Below are 13,812 nucleotides of genomic sequence, written 5' to 3'. Positions count from 1 at the left end.
CTGGCAAAACCCCCTAACAATTGTTGGTTGTTCCTCAACTCAGCTCTCATTTCTGTTCTTATCTGTTTGCTAACTAAAGCTGACCAAAGATGGATCAAACTTTGATTGTACACATGGAGGACATGCAGCCCAGCACACAGCTTAACACATCACATATATATTATCAGGTATACATGTACTGTAGTACATGCACATGTTATAAAAATTGGATTAACTTACATAAAAACTGTTGTTCTAATATGGAAAATTTATTTATTTTTTAAAACATTTGCAAACAAAAATAAAAACTTACAGCACATATTTCAGCCTCTTCTGCTGAATAAGAAGGTATCTAATGTGTGTCCAGAAATTCCAAGACTCTGAATAACTTCTCTTTGCCCTAGAGGGCCACTGCCTTACACCTCTCAAAGATAAAGCTGTATTCAATGCATTTGGTATATTATTACTTACCTCTAAACGAAAGGCTTGTGAGTATCCAAACAAAGATCCTGAATCTTTAGGTTCACTTGCTCCAAGTGGACCAGACATTGCGTGCAAACTGGCAGTACTAGAGCCAAAACCAAAGCCTGCTATATGTTGAACCTTCTCTATCTCCTGTGGTACTGGTGAGTCCTATTATAGAGAAAGCAAACTTTTCAGATTCATGCGATATAAAAAGATTACTTGATGATCATATCGCTTAAGCATTTGATTCTGCAGTGTTAACACATGGATATAAAAATATACTGTATATATATATATATCATACCAATTGTCCCAAATATGGGATACTGTTGCACATGGGTAGATCGACCCCTTTTTTATTTACAGGCTAGTTACAAGCTCTTACTGCAGTGGTATATGGTATCAACCAGGCTAGCAAAATTTACCAAACCACCTCTGATTGTGGTTTACAGAGCTGTGGTTTAGCTGGCATTTTGGTGCATGTGTTGTGGGACACAGATCAAAAAATTCCGGGCGAGGATGTAGCAATTGATTTATGCAGTCTTGGGAAACAGCATCACCAACAATCCATGAGACACTGCTTAATCCTAAAGCTGATTCGTGCTCTGCCAACCCATTTAAGTTGATATATTTTATTTTTACAGCTGCCAATCAAACCTCCGCTAGAAAATGGAAATCAGGGGTGCCAACCACCGCACAGGTAAAATAAAACATGTCATAGTATTTGGTCAATGAAAAATGAGCTGTTATTTTGCATGACAAAGTAGAGAAATGTGTGATCAAAACTACCCATTGTGGTCTCTCTTTTTTTTTTTTTTTATTCTTTATTTAATTCCTTTTTCTTTTCCTTTACAAAATAGAGTATACAAAAAAAATCAAAAAACAATACAATCGATCACAAACAAACTCAATCTTTTCTTAATATCTTTTACAACCAAATATACTTAACATTTCTTCTCCCTCCTCCCACCCCCCCCCCCCTCCCTTCCTTGCAGTAGGTTCAGAGTTGTATCCACCCTCACCAACCCTATGTATATCTATCCCGGCTTTATTTTATAATTTCCTCTACATACCTCCAAGAATTTTTGAATTCTTTCCAAGATACCCATTTGCCCGTACACCCTTCTCCTGATACAATTTCCTCCCCCTCTTCCACTGGGCACTCCATGTTCTGTATTTCATTTACCCGGAGTATCCAGTCCCGTATTTTAGGGCTATCCGGCTCCCGCCATTTTTTTGGAATTAGACTTTTAGCGGCACTGAGCAGTATGGGGATTATAGAGGACTTATATTGCCTCACCGAGCCATCGGTCCCGTGAAACAAAACAGTCCAAGGATCCTCAATTATGTGTTTATTCGTTACAACCTTTATTAACTCCAACACCTCTTTCCAATATTTTTTAATAATCGGGCAATCCCACCAAATGTGAGCCATAGTTCCTATTATCTTACACCCCCGCCAACACTCTGGGGATTGTGCAACTACAAATCTACTCACTTTGTCTGGGGTCGCGTACCACCTTGCAAGACACTTATAGTTCAACTCTATCATCTTATTATCTGCCGTCGCGCTATGAGTTAATTTCATTATTTTCTCCATGGTCTGAGTGCTGCAACGAGTCCCCAACTCTTTTTCCCATTTTTTAATATAGGGCGGGCCCTCCAGTCCTTCCCCCTCTAATAGAATTTTATAAATTCGAGCTATATTATTTTTTGATTTGTCTCTCAGACAAAGCCGCTCAAAAGGCCTATATTCTTCCTCACTCCGAATTGGATGGGGAAATTTTGTAATAAAGTGGCTTAACTGTAGATACCTCCAGGCATCAATCCGCATAAGTTCCCTATCCTTCCTAAGTGCTTCAAACGTATTAATTTTACCTCTGTAAATATCTTTTACCTGTGCATTACTTTTTATTATCCAATTACCCCCCACCTCCTGTTTCCCAGGTATAAAATAGTCGTTGTCTTTTAAGTAAATCAAAGGTGAGTTGTAACTCCATTTATTATGTGCGTGAATTCGATCCCATAACTTAAGTGCAATACGTGTTATTTCATGTGTGTTTACTCCTACAAACCTATACTGAGGGGGATTCCAAATTATCCGTCCTAACTGTGCTTGGCTCATCGCCTTTTCTACACTTACCCACCTTTTATTATTTGCCTCTTTCCCCCATTCCACCACTCGTGTAAGAACCACCGCATTGTAATATTTTTTAAAATCCGGGACTGCAAGGCCCCCCTTTTTTTTTTCCCTGCTCAGAACCGCATAAGCAATTCTTGGTTTTTTATGTTGCCAAATATACCTTGAGATTAGCCCTTTTAATGTCCTGAAGAAAGCTAGGGGGAGAGAAATGGGCAGCATTTGAAACTTATATAGAATCTTTGGGGCCAGAACCATTTTGACCGCGTTGATTCGCCCAAACCAGGAGAGGTGGCATGTTGAAAAATTTTTTATTTCTCTCTTAATTTCCTCTAGTAATGGAATATAATTGTTAACATAGATTTTCTTAATAGTATCGGAGAGGAGAACTCCCAAATATTTAATCTCCTTTCGCCAAGGAAACCGGAATTCCACGATGAGTCTTACCTTTTCCTTTCCCTTGATATTAATATTTAGAACTTCGGACTTGTTGAGGTTTATTTTTAAATTCGAGATTTCCCCGTATTTTTCCAACAACCTCAGCAAGTTCGGTATCGTAATCCTTGGGTTGGAGATGTAGAACAGCACATCGTCCGCATATGCTGCGAGTTTGTGCTCTTCCTCACCCACTTTAATCCCTTTTATGTCTGGGTTATCTCAGATGGAGGCCAATAACGGTTCCAAGGATAATACAAAAAGAAGGGGTGACAAAGGGCACCCCTGTCTTGTTCCATTCTCCATTTGAAATTGGGAGGATGACATCCCATTCACTTTTACAGATGCCTGAGGATGATTGTATAACACCTTGATCCATTGGATCATTCTTGGTCCAAGGCCCAGCACTTCCAGCGTTTCAAACATGAGTCCCCAGTCTACCCTGTCGAATGCCTTCTCCGCATCTATCGACAGGAATAGTCCTGGGGACCCACTCATTTTTAAGGCCTGTAGCAGGAGCAACGAACGCACTCCGTTGTCCCTACCTTCTCTCTCAGGGATGAATCCGACCTGGTCCGGATGAACCAGTTCGGTCATCCTTTCCTTCAGCCTAGATGCTAAGACCTTGGCGAATAGTTTGGTATCCGCGTTTAATAAGGCAATCGGTCTGTAACTCGAACAGAGCGTGCCATCCTTCCCCTCCTTTAGCAGCACCGTGATTGAGGCCCGCAAGGCCTCTCCTTCCATCCCAAAATCCCTGCCCAGGCCGTTCATGTACTTGCAAAGCTTAGGGACCAAGATCTCTTTATATTTTTTCAAATACGAGATCGTGAATCCGTCTGGTCCCGGACTTTTGCCGGAGGCGGTTTCTTTCAGAGCCTTAAAGATCTCTTCTTCTGTAATGGGTCTGTCTAAGTCATATCTATCACTCTCTGCTAAACTCGGTAGTTTCACTTTATTCAGGAATTCTTTAATTTTGTCTTTCTTTCTAAAATCTTTTGCCCCTTTTTGTCCTAAATTATACAGTGCTTCATAGTATTGCTTAAACACCTCGGCTATCTCCCTGGTAGTATGGGTCATCTTCCCGTTCTTATCTTGTATTTTATCAATAAAGTTAATCCCTCTCTTCCTTTTCAGCTGTCTTGCTAGATGACTACTTATTTTATTTCCCAGATAGTATCTCTCTCTAGTTCTCCTGTCCAATGTCCTCTTTGATTCCTGTACCATCATCTCTTTAAGTTCATCCCTCTTAATCACCAATAAGTGGAGATGTTCCTGCTGTTGCCGCCTTAATTTTTTATGGGCCTGTTCTAATTTATATACCTCTTCTCTTAAGTTTTCTATTTTCTCAAGTCTTTCCTTTTTTTTTCTTGTGCCCATGGAGATGAGGATGACCCTAATATATACTTTATGTGCCTCCCAAAGAGAGGCACCAGAAATTTCAGCTGTATCATTAACGGAGAAATAAAATTCAATTTCCTTTAGTACTGCCTCCGCAATTTTCTCGTCCTGCAAAAGGTTCTCGTTCAATCGCCACGTGAACGGTTGCCTCTGCGTTACGGGCATCCTCATCTTCACTGACACCGGGGCATGGTCTGATAGTGTAATTATTCCTATCTTGGTTTCCGTCACTAGGTCCAGTAGCCTGTGATCCACCAGTATGTGATCCAACCTGGAGTACGTCCAATGCACGGGGAAAAAAAAAGTGTAATCTTCTATTTTATCATGCTGCAACCTCCAAACATCCATCATCTGGTGTTGTTTCAACCATAGTTTAATCATTTTCAATGATTTCGTATTTAGCCCCCTAGCCTGGGACGTACTATCCCTAGATGGATCCATACAAAAGTTGAAATCTCCTGCAAGGACAACATCCCCCTCCTTAAAATCTTCTAACTTCCCCAGAACTAATTTCAAATAACTTATGGGATTTTTGTTAGGGCAATATACATTTGCTAGGGTGAGAATCTTATCCCCTAATTTTCCCTTTACAAACAGGTATCGGCCTTCAGGGTCTGTCATCCTATCAATCAATGTGAACTTTATACATTTCTCAAACCCTATTGCGACTCCCTTAGCTCTCTTTATAGGCGAGTCCCCATATAACCAATTTGGATAACTATCTGAATATAATTTGATATTTGTGTCCTGAGACAAATGGGTCTCCTGCAGGAACACCACCCCCGCTCTGTACTGCTGTAATTCCTTCAACAATTTATGCCTCTTAACCAAAGAATTCAGACCCTTAACATTATATGACAGGAAGTTTACTTCTATCATCTATAGTTTTCCAATAAGATGTAATACTTCCGTCTTCTTTCCTGCTTCATCTCAATACATATTACCTTAGTTGGTGCTGCAAGGAACCTCATCCCCCTCCCCGCCCTCCCCCCCCCCTTCCCCCCCTCCCCCCCTGGCCAAATCCCGACCTCTACTCTGCAGCTGAGGACCCCCTCTATTCTGCAGATTTTTACCCACTAGGGTGCGACTCCGATCGCGGCCACCCGTTTCAGGGTCCCCCCCCCCTCCCGCCCCCCCCGGGAGACGGGGGATCCCCCCTCAGACACGGTATGATGTCCCGGGGCCCCACCTGATCCATCCGCCACCCTCTTTCCACCATCCCCCCTCCCCACTCTCCCCCCTCCCCCTCCTCCACAAAGAAAGAGAGAAAAAAAAAAAAGAGAAGGAGATCAGCAACCTTATAAGCCTTCCCCAAATCCAACTCCCAATATCAATGTCCTTTGTATAAGTCCATTAGGCATCTTTAGAGATCTTTGGTACTGGGATCCCCAGATTATTACAGAAGACCTCCAACTCATCTAGAAATTTTAATCTAAATGTTCTTCCATCCCGCTGGACCAATAGGGCCGCTGGAAACCCCCAACTATATCGAATATTTGCCATTTTCATTTGTTCTAATAACGGTTTTAAACGTCTCCTCCGAGCCAATGTTCCTGCCGATAAGTCCGAAAAAACCTGTAAAGATACTCCCTCATATTGTAATGGGGGCAGCCCTCTGAGCCTGCTCCATATCTTGGCTTTGTCTTCAAAGAGGCAAAACTTTATAATTACGTCTCTCGGAACCTCTTCCCTCAGACCTGGGGGTTTCCTCACCCTATAAACCCGCTCAATCTTTAAATCCTCTCCTATCCCTCTTCCTAATATAGGGTTAAATATTTTTCCCATCTTAACCCCCAAATCTTCTCCTTGTTGTTCCGGCAATGCTCTAATCCTTAGGTTTTGACGTCTGTTTTGGTTTTCTTGTTCTTCCAGCTTATATAAAATGTCCCGCTGGTCCGTTTGCAGTTTCCCAACTTGCGTTTTCAGTTCTAATATTTCATGGGCCTGTTTACCCGTTAGTTCCTCTGCTTCTTCCACTCTCCTCAATAAATGGCCCATATCCGTCCTGACGTTTGAAATTTCTACTTTGATGGTATTCTCTAGTTTGGCGAACATTTCCAGCATTTCACCTTTTGTGGGGATTTGAGCGATATCCCTCTGCCCCCTCATTTTGCCTTCCAAATCTGAGTCCAGCTCCTCCCCTGAGTTATCTCCCGGGGCCCCTGCTGACTTAGTTACTTCTCTCTTCTTCTCCTTTACCCCCTGCTGCTTTTTTTCTAATCCGGGGCTTTTTACACTGATTTCCTTCATATACTTCTGAATCGTGCTTGTGTTAAGACTCTCCTTTGATTCATTCGCCTTTTGATTTCTTCCCCTCATGTTCCCACCTTTTGTCCTTTGCCTCCCCAGGATTGAGAGAGAGAAAGAAATAAAAAAAAAGAAAAATTCTTTATTCAGTCTTTCTTTGATTGTGCCACCTGCGCTGCAGTGAGAGCCCGGCTCCCAGATCCCCGCCCACTTTCTCTGTGTTTTTAAGTGCGAGCTATTACTGCGATCTCTTCTAAAAAGAAGTTTACAGGACTCCAAAAAGCGGGCAACACATTATCACACATAACATTCCGGCGATCATTCCATATACTTCATATGCAAGTCATATACATCGTTTTTGTGGATATATGTCGTTTTATCAGTCATTTATGTTTAAGCTCCACTTATTCCTATTACATCCTGGTCTGCCCTCTCAAGAATATGTGGGATCAATTTCCTGAGCCTCCACTGTTTTGCTTTGTTTCCACTCCTCCTGCTTACACTGAGTCTTTTCATCTAGGGCCGCCCAGAACATCAACAGGTAATGTTCAGATACATTTCAAATGAAGTTTAACATGTATTCCGCATATTCAGCATGTATTCAGGCATAAAAGGTTCAAAAAATACCTGGGGAGGAGGTGGTTACTTATAAATATTCTTATAGTGCCCTCAGTCCTCAGTCCATCTCGTTCCTCTGTCCATACAGCCTCCAGGGGATCATCAAGGGAGTATCAGTCAGTGCTTCCGCTGTGTTTGCCAGTGCTCCAGGAATCTCTTCAGACGCTGTTGTATTGTCACTCCACCTCGTCCTAGGTCCTGGCAGTGCACTAGCCCACTATAGGTCTCATACCAGGGCAGCGGAGACTATACGCGGAGGGGGGGGGGTCGACGGACTCTGAACCGATCGATCAGAGCCACAGCGCTTTTACCCGCTTAACACCCCGAGGGTGTACACGGTACACGGTCAGTCTATTTAGTGGTGAGATAGGACGATCCGGGCGGCTTCATTCATGGAGCTCAGCGTCCTTTCCCCTCACACTGCTCCAGCTGATCAGCGGGACCGCCCCCATCTGCTCACACAGGCGCCGTCATCGGGTCCCTCCCCTCTCTCACAGGCAGCTCGTATTACCCATGCTGTCCCGGGAGAGCTGTATAGGTCTAGTTTAACAAGAAAGGGATGGTGGTGCATTGTGGTCTCTCTAACTGGCTTCTAGCTATCACTGAGGGGTCTACCCCTTGGGCGTGGGATAGTCCCTGGCCCAGCTCCAACCCAATACTGGTTCCCTTCTACTCCTTTTTTTTCTTCTTGTTGCTTTTCTAACTTCTAACTTCTAACTGGAAGAATGGTTGTCACCTGTTTTTTTTTTTTTTTTTGTGGATCGGTAAATAGTTCATAAGTTATAGTTGCCTCGAATTTCGGACTAGTCAGAAAGAGGTTACTTTGATACAGTTAGCTGGCTAGGAATGTGTATCGGATTTCTCATGGCAATATGCAGGTTCAAAACTTTCTCTCCCTGGTTTCTTTCTATCCTGGGAGGCCATGCGGGAAACACACAATGCACTGGTAAGGGAACACTACCGCTTCCTTCAATTGAAACACTGGATTGCTGCCCTGCTTCCACTTACCCATTTCAAAATACTTTTTTTTGAACATGCATGTCAGCACGACCCTGGGGCTCCTGGCCTCCTCTCGGCTATTTATGTATCTCTGAATGGACGCCCGACATCAGCATCTCTCTCCTAAATGGACCAATGGGGAAGGGACCTCCAGTCTCCCATAGACCTAGAAGACTGGAGTAAGGCCCGAAAAATAGTGGCCAAATGCTCCTTTAATAAAAATACACTAGAAACAGCATATAAGGTCCTATTCCGATGGTATTGGATCCCGACCTGTACAGCCCATGCCTTCCCGGGAGTAGTGACAGCTGTTTCTGCAACTGTGGACTGCGGGGGGATGTCATACATATTTGGTGGTCTTGCCCAAGACTAGTGGGGTTCTGGTCCAGGGTTTTTGGCTTACTTCAGACCCTGTTCCATCTCACCATTCGTAAGGATGCCAAGTTAACCCTATTACATTGTCCAATACCTGGGTTATATGCTCCACAGCAAAAGCTAGCCACATACCTCTTCATTGCGACTAAGCGGACCATAGCTCAAGCCTGGAAGACCCAACTCGTGGCTTTCCAGGGGGTGAAGACATGAATGACTGCTATGATGCTTCAGGAACAAATGTCAAGTATTGTGAATGATTCACATGCTAAATTTCTCAAAATTTGAGAACTGTGGATCTCTTATCAGTTTCCCCCACTCCAATGGTCCCGTTTGGGTCTTGTATGATTTCTACCTGTGGGGCTCCCGAGTCCAGTTATCCCCCCTCCCGCACCCTTTTCTCCCTCTTTCTCATCTATGACTCTTTCTTCCTGCTATTTTACTCTCCTTGCCTTCTCTCTATTTTCTCACTATTTCTGTATATGCCGTCACCTCCTATGGAGAGGGAAGGTTGCAGTAGAAGAGCCTCCTCTCTGGTGATGATATGTAGAGTTTGGGGACATGGCATTTTCTACAGACTTTATTCTTCTGGCAATATCCCCTATACTCACTTTGATTAAGTATAATTATGAACATTATTGTTCCTTGGTATTGTTTACTCATTTTTTTAGCTCCTGCACGGATGATTAACAAGCTTGTTTATGAACCTCTTGTTTACAAAAAATCCAATAAATATATTGAAACAGAATGTGTATTTTAATATATGTGAACTAAATATTGTTGGTTTTATGCAAAAAGTTTGCTAGAAATATGTAAGGGTTTAATTAATTTTGTATTTTCAGTATTAGCCTGTAGTCACACCTCTTTTAGCACTTGATGCAGGTAGGTTAAATGGCTTCTATCCAAAATTGGCCCTAGTATATGAATGTGGACCTTGGATTGTGGGCTCCTTGAGGGTAGGGACTGATGTAAGTGTGCAATGTACAGGGATAGGGACAATTGTAGACACTCACTCAGGTTGAACTAGATGGACTGGTGTCTTTATTCAACTTTACTAACTATGTAACTATGATGTGTTAGATATATGTATGTAAGCTATTTGGATTTGAACACAGATGTTTTCTGCCATTTACTATCTATGGTACACCCCACTTGCTACTCTGGAGACCTCAAGTGGCTACATCTAGACTACCTATTTTTTACTACAGGGCTCCTAACCCCAACTTTGGCCACTATATGTTGCTATAGTTGGTTTTCCGAACCCTATAGTCATAGTGAACAGTAGGCAGTTTAGGGCTCTAGACAGAGGCAAGACGTCCTCAGAACAGTGAGTTAGGTGTACCATAAATAGTATGTCCCAGCCCTTCCCCTGCCAGTGTGAGGATAGAAGGCCTGTGCATCAGTAGTGTAGCAGGAACACGGCTTTGAGTTGGTCCTTGGAAGCAAATGCTTAGGTATGCACTGATGTAAGATTTGAGGTTCTAGCTCTACGAGTGGGGATTGGAAGGCAAGGGCAGAGGGGTGCATTAATTAGCAGAATTAATGGTACTACTTACACCCCTTTTGCTTGGAATGTACCTTAACTCAGCTCTCATCACTTCTCTTATCTGACTGCAGCTAAGGATGGATCAATATTTGGCTGATTCAGCAGAGACTGGCTGTATTAAAACCTATCTTTGGTCATTCCCGATTAACAGAGGTTGATCTAATGATATCGACTTTCATTGAACGGGACAGTTAGAAAATTTTCATTTGATCAGCTTCAGCCAATTGACTGCAGCGCTGATCAGCTGGAGTAACCACTGCCAGAAAACAATAGCACAGCAGGGAAGATTCCTAATAAAACAAAAATGCTTTTACTGCAAAACACTAAATCAGTCCCATGCAGTAATTTTTATCAACCACTTGGTGTATCCAGTCTCCCAGGTTGAAAGGCAACTAACTTCAACCCACTTTATGTGATCCTAGACTTTTATGAAACTGCTCTCTGGGGGAACGTCATCACACAGCCTGGGCTCCCATCATTATGAGTACAGCTCAGTCTATACTATGTCTCTTCTGCAAAAGAAAACTGTCTACCTGCTCAGAAGCAACTTCAGAATGAACATTCTTAGCATTTCTTGGTTTCCAGGAGAATTAACACCTTTACACATGCATAGAAGTTACATCATCCTGGCTCGGCCAATCAAGATGCTGCAAGATCCCAAAGATGAACTAGTGAAGATGCACCTGAGGCCAGTGAGGGAGCTCACAGATGTCACATCATTGGAGGACACGAGAGTATTTGAAGCTTTAGTTCCACTTTCCAAAAAGCATTTCATTTTAAAATTTAACCTCAACCACACCCCCCACCCTCCTCTTAATCCCCATGCACGCAATGAGGGAGCAAGCAAGTTGTTAAAACCTCTGCGAGGGTTTATTGTTATTTTTATCCCAGCTAGAGAGATTCAGCACTACACAAAGTGATGAGAGTTCAAAATTGTATGATTGTCAATAATGGGAACAATTCAGGGACAGAAAACAAGGAAAGCTCCCAAACACAGACCGCAAAACAATAGCTGCCAACATTTTTGTCCTTAGTCTATATCCAAAACCAAAAGTTATATACTATAAATAAATAAATATACACACACACACACACACACACACACAGTGCTATGAAGAAGTATTTGCCCCATCCTGATTTTTTATTTTTTTTTATATTTGTCATACTTAAAATATTCAGATCATCAAACTAATTTTACTATTACACAAAGATAACCAGAGTAAATACAAAATTCAGTTTTTAAAAGATGATTTAATTTATTAAGGGGAAAAGTCTGTCCAAACCTTCCTAGCCCTATTTGAAAAAGTATTTCCCCCCCCCCTTGCTAAATCATAAATGTACTGTGATTAACCACATTTTTTGGAAAGTTAAGTTCAATATCACTTGCCACAATTAGGCCCAATTACTGCCAGACTTGTTGAATCAAGAAATTACTTAAATAGAAGCTGTTGGACAAAGTGACGCACATTGAAAGAGCTCAAAAGGCAATGCGTCATGCTGCCATCTAAAGAAATTCAAGAACAGATGAGAAACAAAGTAATTGACATCTATCGGTCTGGAAATGGTTACAAAGCCATCTCTAAAGCTTTGAGGCTTCGGGGAACCATGATGAGAGGCATTATCCACAAATGGAGAAAATTTGAAAGAGTGTTGAACCTTCCCAGGAGTGACCAGCTGATCAAAATGACTCCAAGAGCACGATGACTTATCCAGGAGGTCATAAAAGAACCCAGAACAATATCTAAAGAACTGCAGGCCTCAATTACCTTAGGGTAAGGTCTGTGTTGACGATTCAACAATAAGAAAGAGACTGTGCAAAAATGGCATCTATAGACGAGATCTAAGGCCAAAGCTACTGCTGACCAAAAATAACACAAAGACTCCTCTCACATTTGCCAAAAAAACATCTGGATTATCCCCAGGACTTTTGGGCAAATATTCTGTGGACTGATGAGACAAAAGTTGAACTTTTTGGAAGGAGTGCGTCCTGTTACATCTGGCAAAAAACTAACACAGTATTTCATAAATAGAACATCATACCAACAGTCAGACATGGTGGTGGTAGTGTGATAGCCTGGGGCTGCTTTGCAGCTTCAGGATCTGGGCGACTTGCCATTGTTGAAGGAGCCATGAATATTGCACTCTACCAGAAAATTCTGAAGGAGAATGTCTGGCCAGCAGTTTCTGACCGCAAGCCCACTCCTGTTATGCAGCAGGACAATGATACAAAACAAACCAGCAAGCCCACCTCTGAATGGCTAAAATAAAAAAATAAAAAATGAAGGTTTTGTAGTGGCCTAGTCAAAGTCCAAGCTTAAATCCAATGGAGATGCTGTGGCATGATCTTTTACAGGCCCGTTCATGCTGGAAGACCCTTCAATGTGGTTGAATTAAAACAATCCTGTAAAGAATAGTGCGCCAAAATTCCTCCACAGCGATGTGAAAGACTTTTTGCTAGCCATCCCAAATGCTTGAATGCAGTTATTGCTGCCAAGGGTGGCACAACCAGCTATTAGGTTTAGGGGCAATTACTTTTTCACATAGAGTCAGGCAGGTTTGGACAGTTTTTTTCCCTTAATAAATTAAACCATCATTTAAAAACTGCATTTTGTATTTACTCTGGTTATCTTTGTGTTATATTAACATTTGATTGATGATCCGAAGCATTTAAGTGTGACACATATGCAAAGAAATAAAAACTCAGGACGGGGCAAAAACTTTTTCACTTTCATTGTACTGTATATACAGCATCTCACAAAAGTGAGTACACCCCCACATTTTTGTAAATATTTTATTATATCTTTTCATGCGACAACACTGAATAAATGACACTTTGCTATAATGTAGTGAGCGTTCAGCTTGTATAACAGTGGCAAATTTGCTGTCCCCTCAAAATAACGTAACACACAGCCATTAATGTCTAAACCACTGGCAACAAAAGTGAGTACACCTCTAAGTGAAAATGTCCAAATTGGGTCCAAAGTGTCAATATTTTGTATGGCCACCATTATTTTCCAGCACTGCCATAAACCTCTTGGGCATGGAGTTCAACAGAGCTTCACAGGTTGCCACTGGAGTCCTTTTCCACTCCTCCATGAGGACATCACAGAGCTGGTAGATGCTAGAGACCTTGCGCTCTTCCACCTTCTGTTTGAGGGTGCCCCACAGATGCTCAATAGGGTTTATTTCTGGAGACATGCTTTGTCGGTCCATCGCCTTTACCCTCAGCTTTTTTATAAGGCAGTTGTCGCCTTGCAGGTGTGTTTGGGGTCGTTATGTTGGAATATTGCCCTGCAGCCCAGTCTCCGAAGAGAGGGGATCATGCTCCGATTCAGTATGTCACAGTTAGGGCTGCAACTAATTATTATTTTCATAATGGATTAGTTGGGCGATTATTGTTTCGATTAATCGGATAACATCAAACAAAAACATTTTTTTTTAATATTTAAAATAATAATAATAAAAAAAAAAAAAAAAACTGAGTGTTACACTCAAACTGCATCACAACATAACTATTAAAGAAAATCCCTCATTCATTACTGACAATGCAGTGAGGGGGCTGGCCCTGAATGGGAGAGGGGACCTACTGGAGGGTGGGAGAGGGGACCGT

At 42.1% G+C, this 13,812-nt stretch overlaps 1 protein-coding gene across 8 annotated transcripts in view; it reads right to left on the bottom strand.

Moving 5' to 3' along the window:
* The window catches only part of PARP4 (poly(ADP-ribose) polymerase family member 4), a 716,724-nt gene that overhangs the window by 100,184 nt on the left and 602,728 nt on the right, over window positions 1–13,812 (bottom strand). For all 8 annotated transcript variants that reach the window (XM_077483981.1, XM_077483982.1, XM_077483983.1 and 5 more), the window contains one exon: window positions 451–612. In XM_077483981.1, the coding sequence (XP_077340107.1) occupies window positions 451–612 (162 nt within the window). The remainder of the gene's footprint in view (window positions 1–450; window positions 613–13,812) is intronic.

The sequence above is a fragment of the Lithobates pipiens genome, unplaced genomic scaffold (genome assembly GCF_037356315.1).
Source record: "Lithobates pipiens isolate NorthernLeopardFrog02 unplaced genomic scaffold, aLitPip1_a1.2 Scaffold_16, whole genome shotgun sequence".
NCBI classification, from domain to species: domain Eukaryota; kingdom Metazoa; phylum Chordata; class Amphibia; order Anura; family Ranidae; genus Lithobates; species Lithobates pipiens.
The sequence above is the reverse complement of the archived record's forward strand: the minus strand, read 5'-3'. Positions and strand labels throughout refer to the sequence as shown.